Below are 14,144 nucleotides of genomic sequence, written 5' to 3' on the forward strand. Positions count from 1 at the left end.
ATTTTTTTTTAACTATCGATGATGCCATTTTTTGTCTTTGATTTGTCAAGATTGCCAACATAACGCGTCTAATCCGTCTATCAGCAGCTCAACAAATAGCAGACTGCTAGCAAGCGTTTATGAATCATACTTCTTGACAACCGTCTAAAAAGCTTAATCAGTCTGCTAAGTAACAGACCGATCAAACATCAATTAAGGATTTTTTATGAATAAGTCTGTTAAGGTCTATCTCGATATAAGGTCCGTGGGCAGTGCAATAAGAGAAATCTATCAACTGATGTCCTAAAAAAATTAAATGATACTTTACTTAAATATACAATGTGGAGTCCTAATTATACGACAGTTCTCCTTTATAGACTGATTATTTCCGTATTACTACTGTAAAAATTATTTAAGCTCGGAATTCTCACAAAATAGGATTGTCTGTACGGGGTTGAAGCTGCGGCCACGAGCTTATGGTTTAATACACCCATAATCTGGTTTAATCGTATGTGTAATACTTACTCAATCATATCCAGCGGCCCGATTACTGTAATTGCCCAATAGGTTCTCATTGAATAGCGAAACATTATACCATTATTTTTACTTCCCGTTTCGCGTAATAAAATAGGCCGTATTGTATCGTTTATCCCTTGTTGTGTAAACCTTACCCCTGGAGTTCGAAACTATACCCAAATGATTTCAGATCCCATTAAACCTTTTTTTCATGAGCCATTATCACTCTGGTTGAACTCCTTTATTCTTGTTGGTATACTTAATTGTTTCTGGCGAGGTTATTATCTTTGGAAGTAAATTATGTCGTCAGTAGTGCGGTACGCAAGAATCAGTAACAACTGTTGGAAACTTTATCTAGGTGTAGAAAATAGGTACCAACAATGTTTCATTCTGAGATACATGATTAAATTAATTGAACCTGGCCATTTTCGTGTTAAATCAAATGATAACAGCCTAGTCAATTCTTTAAATGTAAAAGCAGCGTCTAATTTTATTACTGGCCTACTTCAATATCATAACTAGACTACCAGACAGGAAACTAGCCTTCTAATAGAAACATTTTTACCAATATCGAAACTAAAAAGCGATAGATGCTTCCGACCGTAGAGTAGACGGGCAGCGAGCCAAGCTGCGGGAATTTCTCCATAAGGGGCTCAGCGATATCAAATACATTAATCTCTGTACCTTACCTGAACACCCATTTGCAGCTTCACCTCCGTCGCAAGTCATTAACTACCCTGTGAAAAATATTAGCGATGCGGAATATTTTCCTCCTAATGTTAGAAAAGAAAGAAAGTAGCGCATTAGTTTCTTTGTTGTGTTACAAAGAATACCTTACAAAAACACGGTTAAAGAAGCGAAAACGTTATTAACTTAATAGTGAATCATATTACCAAACCAAATGAACTACCCACCTAATCACTGAATAAATTAATTAAGACCAACAACAAACTTTTAGTCCTTTATTGTGGCTCACGTTCCGCACAGCGTTATTTTAATTAAATTGAACTTTCATTCCGTGTTTAATAAAAATGTATTTGTTTTACTACATCAACGGCAGAGAGCAGAAGAAACCCCACAGCAAGATTTTGTAGGATACAGTAAAACGCGATAAAAAATTACAATGATAAAATATATCTACATTCATTGTTCTGGCTCGCATTCTCATAGCCAGTATAAAAATGTACCTATTCAGTAAGTATAAATGAAACGAGCGATTTGTCATTTCTCCCCAGGACAAAGGAAATGGGAGGTTTTAATAAATTTNCTCCCTCAGAATGAGAGGGCTTGGGCAGTAGTTCCACGCGGGCCCAGTGCGGATTGGGAACTTCCACACACCATTGAATGCTTCGCAGTTTTGTGCAGGTTTCCTCACGATGTTTTCCTTCCCCGCAAAGCTCGTGGTAAATTTCAAATATAATTCCGCACGTGAATTTCGAAAAACTCAGAGGTGCGAGCCGGGGTTTGAACCCACGCACCTCTGCTTGAGAGGCCATAGGTCAAACCACTCTGCCACCACGGCTTCCTACTACTTACTTTATAAGTATGTAAATACTTCGAAATACGATTTCAAGCAGTAGGTACTCTATTTGCTTCGCTAACACACTATTTTGCAATATTGATATGACATTGATGAAGATGACTTTTAACTGTAATATTAATGCTAAGTTGCGCTGACCTCGTCATTAAATAGAATGTAAATAAACAATTTCAATGACAAATAGGAATTATTGATGCTTTACAAGCCACAGTAAACACGCATGTTTGTTTTTTAGGGTTCCGTACCTCGAAAGGAAAAAACGGAACCCTTATAGGATCACTTTGTTGTCCGTACGTCCGTCTATCTATCAAGACCCTTTTTCTCAGGAACGCGTGGAGGTATCAAGCTGAAATTGATATTGAATACTCGTATCTGCGGTCCCTTGAAGCCTTGAAAAAATCAAACTCCTAAATCAACGCAATCAAAAGTTACATTCATTAAACAACGTGATTCCATACAAATTGCCGTGCACTGAAAACCTATAGGGTACTTCCAGTTGTCCTAGAAACTTGAAATTTGGTATGAAGGTATCGACTTATTGTAACACAACCAACTAGAAAAGTCTGAAAATCTTGATTTTGTATATGTGTCTGTAAATGTACGTTTTGCTTAGGAGCAGCAGGGCTACTACGAAACTCGAAACCCGATGTTCGTGTCGTACGGTCCCTCTCGCTCTTGTATTAAATAGTTATATATCAGGGGGACCGCACGACACGAACTTTGAGTTTCGAGTTTCGTAGTAGCCCTGCAGGGCTCTGCTTACACTGGATGTATTAAATCACTCGGAATAAGCGGGAAATATCCAACCAATATTGTCTTTTAATTAACACCTCTTGTACCATATTTCAAGCGAAATAAAGTTATTTGTATTTGTATTTGTATTTGTATCTTCAACACACGATTCCCGTTTACATACCTATAAAAGGGTACGGAACCCTCGGTGCGCGAGTCCGACTCGCACTTGCCCGGTTTTTTTACATAGAAATAGGCTTACGTTTGACCACAATCACGCCTGATAGTAAGCGAAGACGTGTACCTACTAAGATTGAGCACGCTTGCCTAATAAATAGGTACTTATTCATCCTACAAAATCGAGAGTAAAAAATACTTGAGTACAGTCACCAGCACCAATATCTGACACAACAAGCTTGCATAAATATCTGATACGACTCTATTTCTAAGGCCGGAAGGACGTGTCAGATATTTTTGCACGCTCCGCTGTGGCAGATATTAATGCTGGTGACTGTATCTACATAGTGTCGTTTTTGAATGAAGAAATTACATTATGATTGGTTATTTGGAGTCTTTTTGTATTTTTTATTTCAACTCCAAATTTGTTACTTTTAAAACTTTTTTTTTTGAAGAAATTACATGTCAATATAGCAGTGTGAAAATAAATGGAAATATGACATATTTCATTACGAAGAAGTTCTAAAGCTTAGGAAAGTCCATACTAATATTATAAATGCGAAAGTGTGTGTGTTTGTGTGTATGATTGTCCGTCTTTCACACCGTAATGGAGCGATGGATCGACATAGAGATAGATTATGGGCCCGAGACATAGGCTACTTTTTATCCCGGAAAACCGAAAACCACGCGGGCGGAGCCGCGGGCAAAAGCTAGTAAATTATAAATATGACATACTTAATAAACGTTAAACCAAGTCTACATACGGTATTTGACAACTGAATTTAAATAAACATAAACTATATTACTATTCTGAAAATATAAATATCGAATATTGATTTTACAGTGATTTTTTAACGAATTTACATCAGATCTATTCATAATCGTGCTGTTTGTTTATTACTCAATAGAGACAAAATGGAAAAACTATGTAAGTATGTAATTACTAAACCACTGCTTTTTACGGCTTAACTTACCAGAGGATAACTATGCCAGATGACATAATATTCAAAATCTTGGTAAGGTTATAGGTGTTCAGAAAAACATAGACATGGTAAACTTTGCGTAACCATTCACACTTTGGTGGTTAGTGACCTGCGCACGACCCTGTGTTTGTATAGTTGCACAAACTTGCCACTACGAGAATAAGTATGTAATGTTTACTATGTTAGTTAACGGATTTTCTCAAGTTACGTTTCAGTTTAAAGGTAATGTTTGAGGTGGGCCCATATTGGCATAATTGATGAAAGTCATAATGTTGTTTGTCATAATTCATAACGTATTTGTTTGTTATAGCTCTTTTCTCTAAATCCATTGACCGTTCTGAATTATTAAAAAACAAACCTTATTTCATTGCATTTTAATTTAATTACATTTCAGCTCGATTGTCCTTTGTCAGTGGGGCTTTTGCCCCACCAGTGGGATATATTGCGAGCTATATAAAAAATCTATAGGTTAAATCTATAGGTTAATCTGAAGGTTAGGTTAGGGTAACATATTTATTTCCTAAGCGTATCTACTTGATGCCTGTTATTTACTTTGTATCTCAGGCAGTGCAATAGTTACCATAAACGGGTGCATTCACATAATTTTGGAAAGACATGAGGCAATATTTGTCATAATTTTTATTAGTCATAATATTTTTCCTCAAAAACCTTATTTTCAGAATTTATTCAATGGTCACCATGTAGAACTTAATGGATTGGATTAGGTTTATATTATAACAATTCTGAACAGTTTATGAATTCAGAGAAAAAAATAGTTATGACAAACATTTTAGGTAATGACTTTCCACAATTATACGAGCCGGTAAAATATGGAACCAAATTCAATACTCCTCTTTCACATAGCATTTTCACTTCCCGTTTGCTTCTAAAAAAAAAAATAAGCGTTTAAAATCTAAATTGGGCTCACGAGTAAGCATTGCGTAAGATTGCACGCATTGTGCATTGTAGCCTAGGTTCGATTCCCAGGTTTGATATATCGCCTTGCGTTCACAATAGAGTTTGTCTTCACACCCTGTAGAGTCGCGGTCACACTGTGCTTGAAACACGTGCTATGCACTGGCACTCGCGATACAGACCCAGAGTCTAGTGCGAAGGCCGTCGAAAAGTCAAATGTATTTTTTTTTATTCAAATGTGTATTTTTGAAATTTTTTGAGGACAGTGTAACTTTATTACTAAAAAAAAATATTATTATTCTTATTGAAAAGCTTGCGTCATCACTATCGCATTTTGCAAAATAAGAAGAAAGAAGTTGCAACAAAAACCTAAACTTAAATGTGTCGAAAGAAAAAGAAAGTTTTTTTTAAACGACATCAACATTGGAATATAAGTTTTTAAAAAGTTTAAATATAATAAAATTAAACAAATTAGCGAATGGGCGTTAACAAGGAATATGCACCGTTCATAATGCAAGATTTATATTTTTATTGTTTCGCAAATCGAGTTGGTAATTAAACGATATTTTTTTAAAATATATTTAAACATACGAAAATAATGGAAGTTTTAAAAAGTCGATTAGAAAGAGAGATTTGACATGTCAAATGATACGACGGCCATAGAAAATTCATACTATTTTTTTTTGGAAAGAGACGGAATGCAAACTTCATTCGTTCGTATCCGTACGAAATAATAATCTCAAGTGTGACCACAGCGTTATAGACGGAACCTTGCAGCGATCTATCGCGCATTTTTTGTTTTAGACGTTTTAATCACTCAATAGGCAACAATCGCAATGTTAATTAATTTATGGCTCACCTTCAATAAGGGATAATCTTTTGTTTGCTTAATTAACTTTATTTTGCACCGGAGACTTTAAGTTTACGCTCTTAAAGAGCGGAACAGTACCACTACCATGAGTTTACAGTGACCGTACTCGATAGCGACGGCGTAAATTATTTGTATGGAGAATTGTGCAGCGCCTCTACAAATAATTTACGCCGTCGCTATCGAGTACGGTCACTGTAAACTCATGGTAGTGGTACAGATGCGTAAAATTAACTTTGCTGGGTAAAATAAAAAAATAAAAAAGTTTATCTAGCAAGGAATACTTGTTACCATTAATTCGGTGCATCTATCACCCACACCAAACTAGGCTGAGCCTCTCTGTAATATCTGTGGTAGCCTGTGAGTGTGATTAACAAGATTATAGGTACTTAACTAAACTGACAGAAATTATTGTAAGGGTGAAGACAGACAGACGAGCGAAATTACGCGACCGAAAATACGCGGCTCACAGCTCAAAAAAAAACCGCTCGTCTGGCTTCACCCTTAGGTACATACCGAGTACTAAATAGATGTGTTTGTTTGTGTAGAAAAATATTATTCAGTTTAGTCCGTCTGTTCCAGGCTTTAACTTTGATTAACCATAAATTTGTAACTCTTTTAGAAGAACAATCACATTGTACCTATACTTGGTTTGGATAGGTATTTTACTAAATGTAAACAAAACAACGTCAAATGGTTTCTTAAATATTTATATTCCCCTATTAAACTATCTAAATATGTACATATCTGCATTGAAATACACTAGTCTAGTTTTTATTACAATGATAGAAAAGTAAAATGTTTAAAATCCTGGAATGTACCAAATCTGACAGCTGAAGTCTGGCCGACCAGATGGCCTAGTGGTTAGAGAACCTGACTACGAAGTTTGAGGTCCCGGGTTCGATTATGAAAAATACGAATGTTTGTTCTCGGGTCTTGGGTGTTTGTGTTTAAGTATGTATCTACTCGAATCTATATAATTTATATTATCCGTTGCTTAGTACCATAACACAAGCTTTGCCAAGCTTACTTTGGGACTAGGTCAATTGGTGTGAATTGTCCCGTGATATTATTATTATTATTTAGTTAAATACCTATCCAAACCATAGATGACTCGCTGTCATACAATTATGTTGAAACTTTACCAATTTTCTGATACAATTTAAGTGACCTGACCGCAGCTATTTCAGCTTGCTAATTCGCTGAGCTGTGAGTGACAAAAAGTTTTTTTTTTATTGCAGATGGCGCGGTGGTGCGCTGTGCTAGCAATGTGCGCGCTGGTTGTATGCGCGAGCGCAGCAGACTCTCAGTCTCGTTTGCGTAAGTTCTAAATTCAAAAATATAGCTTTAAGTAATATGTTGTTGCGATTGCAGGCTGTGTTTCCACTAGAGATTTGCAGGTGGTAGGACCTTGTGCAAGGTCCGCCCAGATTGCTACCACGATCTTTCTCGCTAATCAACTAGAATCAAGTAGATCAAGTCAAGATCAACTAGAAAATTCTGAAAATCTTGATTGTTTTCTGTCTGTGTATAATTAACGACCAATTTAATCTGACTCCACACTGCGTACATTTTGCTTAAGAATAAGGCTCTGCATACACTGGAATAATTAAATCGCTCGGAAAAATCGAGAAATATCTTCAAGACATGATTCCCGTTTACATACCTATAAATGTGCACTGAACCCTCGGTGCGCGAGTCCGACTCGCACTTGCCCGGTTTTTTTTAGCATTAGATAAAGGATAAACAGCCATGACGAGTCTTTTCATTGAAAAACGTTTTAAAAAAAACAGTAAGTAACAATTACTTATGATAGATCAAAATACCACAAACGGGACTTACCACGACTATTATTACACAAGTAAATATTTACCTCGACGTTTCGGCAACCTTACAAGTTGCTGTGGTCACGAGTAGACTGAAGTGTGGAGGTGTCAAGTCTGCCTAGCAGCGCGAGTTAATTCGAACTACCGGCACTTGATCACTAATAGTGCCGGCACTCGTATCACGAACTACCCGCACTCATTGGTTACTTTTATTAGTCACCCTATTCAATACCGACACACAACATATGCGCTGCTAGGCGACTTGACACCCCAGACTTTCAGTCTACTCGTGACCACGGCAACTATAACGTTGCCAAACGTCGAGGTAAATATTTAACTTGTGTAATAATAAGCGTGATGAGTCGCGTTTGTGGTATTTTGACTATGAAGTAGAATCAAAAGTATTAAAAACAAATTACTTATGATACCAAAAGAATGTAAATGATCGTATGTCCTTGCTAATTGTTACATATTTGCTGCTTATTTTTCAAAAGTGTTTTATATATTAAAACAAAGAATGATCGATATTTTTCTAATGATAGAAAAATTAAGTAGGTATACAAACCCATCTACAAATTTTGGCATGACGTGTCAAAACTTTTGATAACATTAACTGTGTAGAATATACAATTTTTGTTTACTATTATGCATATTTACATGATACTGCAAAAAAAACATGTAAACACAAAAAAAAAGAATAATGGACGGAATACTGAATACCTACAATGAAGATTGGTTTTTTAAATCTTTGTATTTTTAAATTCAAATTTTTAACGGTCAAAAACGAAATTGAAAATACATGGATGCACAGGAAAAATACCACTAAAAAGGTCAATGGACGGAATACCTAATGGTCATTTGCTATAATATAATTTTCGGTGAAACTATGGATTCTACAAACTTTTACAATATTGTAATCTACAGATTGAATTAGGTTCGATTGGGTTTATTTAGTAATCCTGTAAAGATCTCAGTTCCGAGAAAATTACATTTTATCAAATTACCATTTAGTATGTATTTCGTTTATTATTCCTCTTTTTACTTTAAAGTAATTTTATACGTACCCGAAAACAATTGCAAAACTATCATCATATATATAATGACATGTAGTAAAATACGCAACTATTTTTACAGAGAGTATACGCAAACGATCTAGGAGTGGTACGTACACATACAAATTACCTAACTTTACCATTGCACTAAAATATGCTAGTAGTACCATTGTACCAATAATATTCTAATCAAAGTAATTTTCAATACTTATCGAAATTATACTGTCCTCACAGAGTTCTATAGAGAAATGAAGCGAAGCTGAGACGTGTATAACTATACCAATCACATTAAAGATTTGACTTAAACATACAGTAACGAGAACTTGTTAAAAAAAAACAGTAAAATAATTTTGGAGCCGGGATTCGATCTCGGGTCCACACTAGTTCGAGGCTCGAGCTGCACCTCTCAAGCTTTCATCTCACGGCAGTTTCCCAATATGTACCGTTACTATTTTTAAAATTTGGAAAATATTTGCTGCCGAGCTCCATCTATGTGAAATGCTTGTCTATACGACAAAGCCACACACTTCTATAGGGCACATACTGCTCACCCATAAAGATAGATGGCGCTGTTTTTGTGTAGATGGTACGCGATAAAAGAGTGAAGCTTTAGTCACAACACAGCATTTCATTGCAAATAAATACAAATAAATAATAAATAAATAATTGCGCCAGCGTATTTGGAGCAGTTCCATAGCACCTTTAGTTGATATCCACGTCTCACGACGCTTCACCACCACACAATCAATACAAATATATTGATACGGTCAAAGTTACAAAGAAATGTATACACAATTTTATAGAATTAACATTAAGGTAGTGTATGAGTATACGTACATTTTTGGCCGTATCGATTATAATTATAGTTGACTGTATAATTAGTGCGTTTGACATCAGCTAATAATGTTTTAATGGTACTATTAGCGTAACATTTAATTCACTTCCACTCACTCCACTTCAAAAGTGCGCCAATCAAGCATCGTCGTGTCATTTGAAGCTTCATACAGTTTAATACACTTATTTAAATTTGCTATATCACAATAAACAAAACTCATCTATTGTTGAGTCAATTATGATTTTTGTTTTTGCACTCTATGCTGACAACAAGACTCAACTTCACAAATTTGGCACATTTGTCTACACCATTAATTTATTGACATTCACCAAGATACGATTGTTTTTTCACAAACTATTCATTATTTTCATCACACACAGCTTTAGCTTTTGTTGTTAACGAAAAAAACATCAAAATTCAGTTACAGAATGGAACTATTCTACTTCAAGCCTCCTTCTCTGATTACTATTGTTTCGAAATTAGTATTCATAGACTCTTTTGCAATATCTTTTCTTCTTTTTCTACAATTGTAAGTTTTTTGTTAACTCCTGAGGTTCAAAGTGATAATACTAGTACAAATTGTTAGCAATAGAATTAATACCTTTTGAGAAAGGAATACTTAAAATGTCATTTTCTCTATCATTCAAATTTACAAAACAATATTCAACAATTTTAAATTTCGATATAAATTTTTGTTGTAAGGTTGAGACCCATCTTAGGAGGGTTTTCTTTTTCTATATTAAAATGACACTTTCCTTTTTTTGTCATCACTGTAGAAAGTGATTGACATGTCGTGTATAAACACTTCTGTGCATATTTTAAAGTATTTGTTTACTTACACGTTACACGTTTATTCATTTGTAACACAAGTATCTACTGATGATTTGAAACTGTAACGCAGTAAAATGTCGTGTAAATATGATTGTAATTATGTAGTTTTATATTGTTACCTGACGTGGTGGTATCCCGTAGAACAACCTTTTCTATCTTCCATAACTAATTTAATATTAACGTTATAATCAACTGCTGGTACTGTTCCTTTTATTCCGATAGTTTTTCAACCATGATTTTCTATTAACTCATTCCTTAGTTGACCATCTGAAATCTTTTATAGCATCTTCCTTAATATTTACAAACTTTTTACTTCAGAATCCATATATTTTCAAACTAATCTCATAGCCACTCATTTTCATTGACTGTTTGAACAAATTTTATCCTTCTGCGTATTCAGCATCATTTCCTTCAATCTGTAGTTATTTCCCTTCAACAGCATGCTCTTCGTTGTTATTTTTAATATTCTGGTTAAAACCATTACTAAAACCCTGGTGTTTTGGTGTCTTCTCATCATTACTGATGACTCCTGATCTTGCAGCTGATCTCAGTCCAGCCCGCCAAGCTGAAGTGGATGAAATGGTCGGCAACCTCCTTCAATGGATTCAGGGCTTTTACCAACAGAAGAATAGAAAAGGTTCGATATAACGTATTAGGAATAGGAATTATAATAAGTATCCATAAGCAAAATATGGTCCATAATTTCTGAAACCATCCCCCAGTATCAAAGGCTTTAATATAAATGTTTTTGCATTTCCAGCTCGCCAGTACCTTGGAGGCAAGCCAGAAAAACCGAGGCCCTTCGAACCTGCTAGCTACCTTCCGCCTACTGGTTATCCACCAGCAGGCAATCGTCCAACGCCATCGTACAACGAAGGTCCATCGCCATCAAACCCACCTTACCAGCCTCCTAGCCCTTCATACCAGCCACCTCAGCCTGACCAGCCAACTTATAAGCCGCCGCAGCAGGACCAATCAGGCTATCAGCCAAGCCAGCCACCGTATCAGCCAAGCAGACCCAATCAACCAACTTATCTGCCTAGCCAGCCAACTCAACCATCTTATCAGCCAAGTCAACCAAGCCAACCTTCCCAGCCTTCATATCAACCCAGCCAGCCTACACAGCCGAGCTATAAGCCGAGTCAACCAAGTTATCAGCCTAGCCAGCCAACACAACCGTCTTACCAGCCAAGTCAACCTAACAAGCCTGATGAAATCACGTTGCCGCCTTACGAACAGCCACAACAGACCGAACAACCTCGCCCAGATACAGGAAGCGACGGCAGCTCGTCTTCTCAAACCGCCACAACGCCCGATGATGACGACCGTCATCCTCCTCACATTCACGCTATTACTGTTGACTGTGGCAAAGAGATGATGACCATCAACATCGAGTTCAATAAGGTTTACAACGGTATTATTTACTCTCAAGATCATTTCAACGAACCAGAATGCGTTTATGTCCGTGAAAACTCCAACCAGGTTAAATACTCATTTACCGTCAGCCTGAATACTTGTGGGACTAGATTCTTCAGCGATTTCGAAAACGAAGGCCAAGCGTACTTAGAGAATGTGCTAGTATTGCAAAATGAACCGGGTATTCAAGAGGTATGGGATCACATTCGTCGCGTCAGATGCCTGTGGGAAGGGAACCTGACTAAACAGTTGGTGTCTTCATTGAGTGTTGGTATGCTGAACCAGATTACAAGCAACTTTAGCGGTGACACAGCAATGGCGCGTCTAGATATCCAAACAGGACGTGGACCATTTGCTCAGGAAGCTAACGGCTTAGTTAAGATTGGAGAAATCATGACTTTAGTCGTCTCTGTGACCGGAGACGCTGGATTTGATATATTCGTAAGAGAATGTATTGCTAGAGACTCAGAGAGCCGTCATATTGTGCCGTTGACTGACAGCAATGGATGCGTTCTCAAGCCAAAGATTTTTGGAGCCTTCCAAAAGACCAGGGAGACAGGAAACACGGGAGCTTCAATCATAGCGTACGCTTTCTTCAATGCATTCAAGTTCCCTGATGAGATGGATCTCATCATCCAATGTGACGTAGAGCTATGCAAGACAGATTGCGATGCTTGCCCTAACCCTGGTAGCATAGAACCTAGAAGAAGAAGACGAGATGTTATTCACTTTGGGAACAGAACCTTTGAGCCTTCGACCACGATTGCGAAGGGCTTAAGAGTAGTATTTGCAGAAGATTTGCCAAAAGATGTAGATAACTTCTGCGTTTCACCTGCGGCTGCCATGTGGGGTAGTGTGTTAGTACTCTTTGGGTCTTTGATGACCAGTATTGTTGTCTCGTTTGTTTGGCAAAAATCGAAAGGTTCTTCAAAGTTTTTATAAAAGCGTCATAAAAGACTAATTTAGCTGAAAGCAACGACTTTGCAGTAAATATCATACTGATCGAAAGAAATGTCACGATAGAAAGATAATTCATTTGGTTCTTAAAACATTATGTAAATATACTTGAATAGAAAGCCAAACATCGAATCGATAAAAACGAATTTTGGAGTATTATTGTGATTTAATTAATTAAGAATATTATGATTTATCTTTTAAGATTCTTAACAGTATTCAGGGAGTTTTCTGTATTTAATTTTTACATACCATTTGTATATTACCAATAATAGTAGGTTTATTGAGGCTTGCAACAAAAAGTAGCTTCTTAATTATATCACTGCCAATATAGGATAATTAGGGACTATACCATTGTACATCAATGTCGTTGTCTTCAAGTGTACCTTTTATATTTTTGTGCTATTTATGTGTATAATATTTGTCATAAACGGTTGGAATTCAAGTTGCACTACCCTAGATTATTTCTGATGCCGTCTCGGTTTAATTGAATGAAACTAACAAAGACAATAACAGAAATTTAATAGATAGCGGAATGTCAAACCACGATAAATGAAAGTCGTCACATAAATGCGTTCTTATGGTCTACGTGTTTAATAGGAACATAATATCGTAAGAACGCTTGTGATTGTCCACATTTTCACTGTTTTTATTAAATTTATTTGATTGAGCGAAAATTTGGAATATTTATGTAAATTTGACAGACATACTTCTTGTCTTTGAGGATCATAGGAAAAGGTAATCGATATCATCGATCTATAGTTGTATGTATTGAGCAACGTCAGCCGATACAGACAAAATATCTTTATTCAATTCAAGCTAAAATAAACACTTAGCAGGAGGAATATCGAAAAATCTTTCGCGATTCAGAAAAACCAAGTTTAAAAAGAAACTGTAAAAAACTTCACAATTTACTATCTTTTTCAAAACAGATCTACAATGTTATTTGATGACTTACAAATATCCGAAGTATATAACGCAGGTAGATTTTTAACACAATAGATATGCTATTCGAAGCTAGGGATCGCCAATGGGATTCCTACGCATTCGTTTCAACTACACCAGGGTTTTGTGTTCTAAATGGATCGATCGTGAAATTGATCGATGGTAGAATGTATCGATATCGATATCGACCTAGTTTTGGTCACACTAATCGATATTTTATAGTAAGTAAGTGCTACCAAGTTTATCAAAAATGTTCTTAGTCTTTTTATATCATTGCGCTAAGTTCTGAATGGTATTGTATTGTAAATATTAGTTAGATGTTCGTAAATAAATAAATAAATAATCCAATACAGTGATTGTTTTATTTAATTAGAAATAAAGGATGAATAAAAGAAAGAAAATTCATTTAATTAACGTCATAAAAACATCACAAATACAAATAACATAATTTATGGTGTAATTTTTTATTGCAAAGACAAGACATGCATGAAGCCAAATAGGTCCCCCCCACTCAGCACAATGCCACGGCAAGCCGTGGCGCTGATTTTCAGTGAGGACCATATCTAAAAACTAAC

General features: G+C 36.0%; 1 protein-coding gene across 3 annotated transcripts in view; it reads left to right on the plus strand.

The window, feature by feature from the left end:
• LOC141441567 (uncharacterized) overlaps positions 1–13,919 on the plus strand; it is a 36,569-nt gene extending 22,650 nt beyond the window's left edge. The window contains exons 2-5 of one of the 3 annotated variants that reach the window (XM_074106340.1): positions 6,952–7,030; positions 8,671–8,697; positions 10,796–10,891; positions 11,015–13,919. In XM_074106340.1, coding sequence (XP_073962441.1) covers positions 6,952–7,030; positions 8,671–8,697; positions 10,796–10,891; positions 11,015–12,612 — 1,800 coding nt within the window. In that variant the 3' untranslated portion in view covers positions 12,613–13,919. The remainder of the gene's footprint in view (positions 1–6,951; positions 7,031–8,670; positions 8,698–10,795; positions 10,892–11,014) is intronic. The other 2 variants (XM_074106341.1, XM_074106342.1) reach the window with 2 other exon arrangements.
• Positions 13,920–14,144: the final 225 nt, after the last annotated feature.

The sequence above is a fragment of the Choristoneura fumiferana genome, chromosome 24 (assembly GCF_025370935.1).
Source record: "Choristoneura fumiferana chromosome 24, NRCan_CFum_1, whole genome shotgun sequence".
Classification (NCBI taxonomy): Eukaryota; Metazoa; Arthropoda; class Insecta; order Lepidoptera; family Tortricidae; genus Choristoneura; species Choristoneura fumiferana.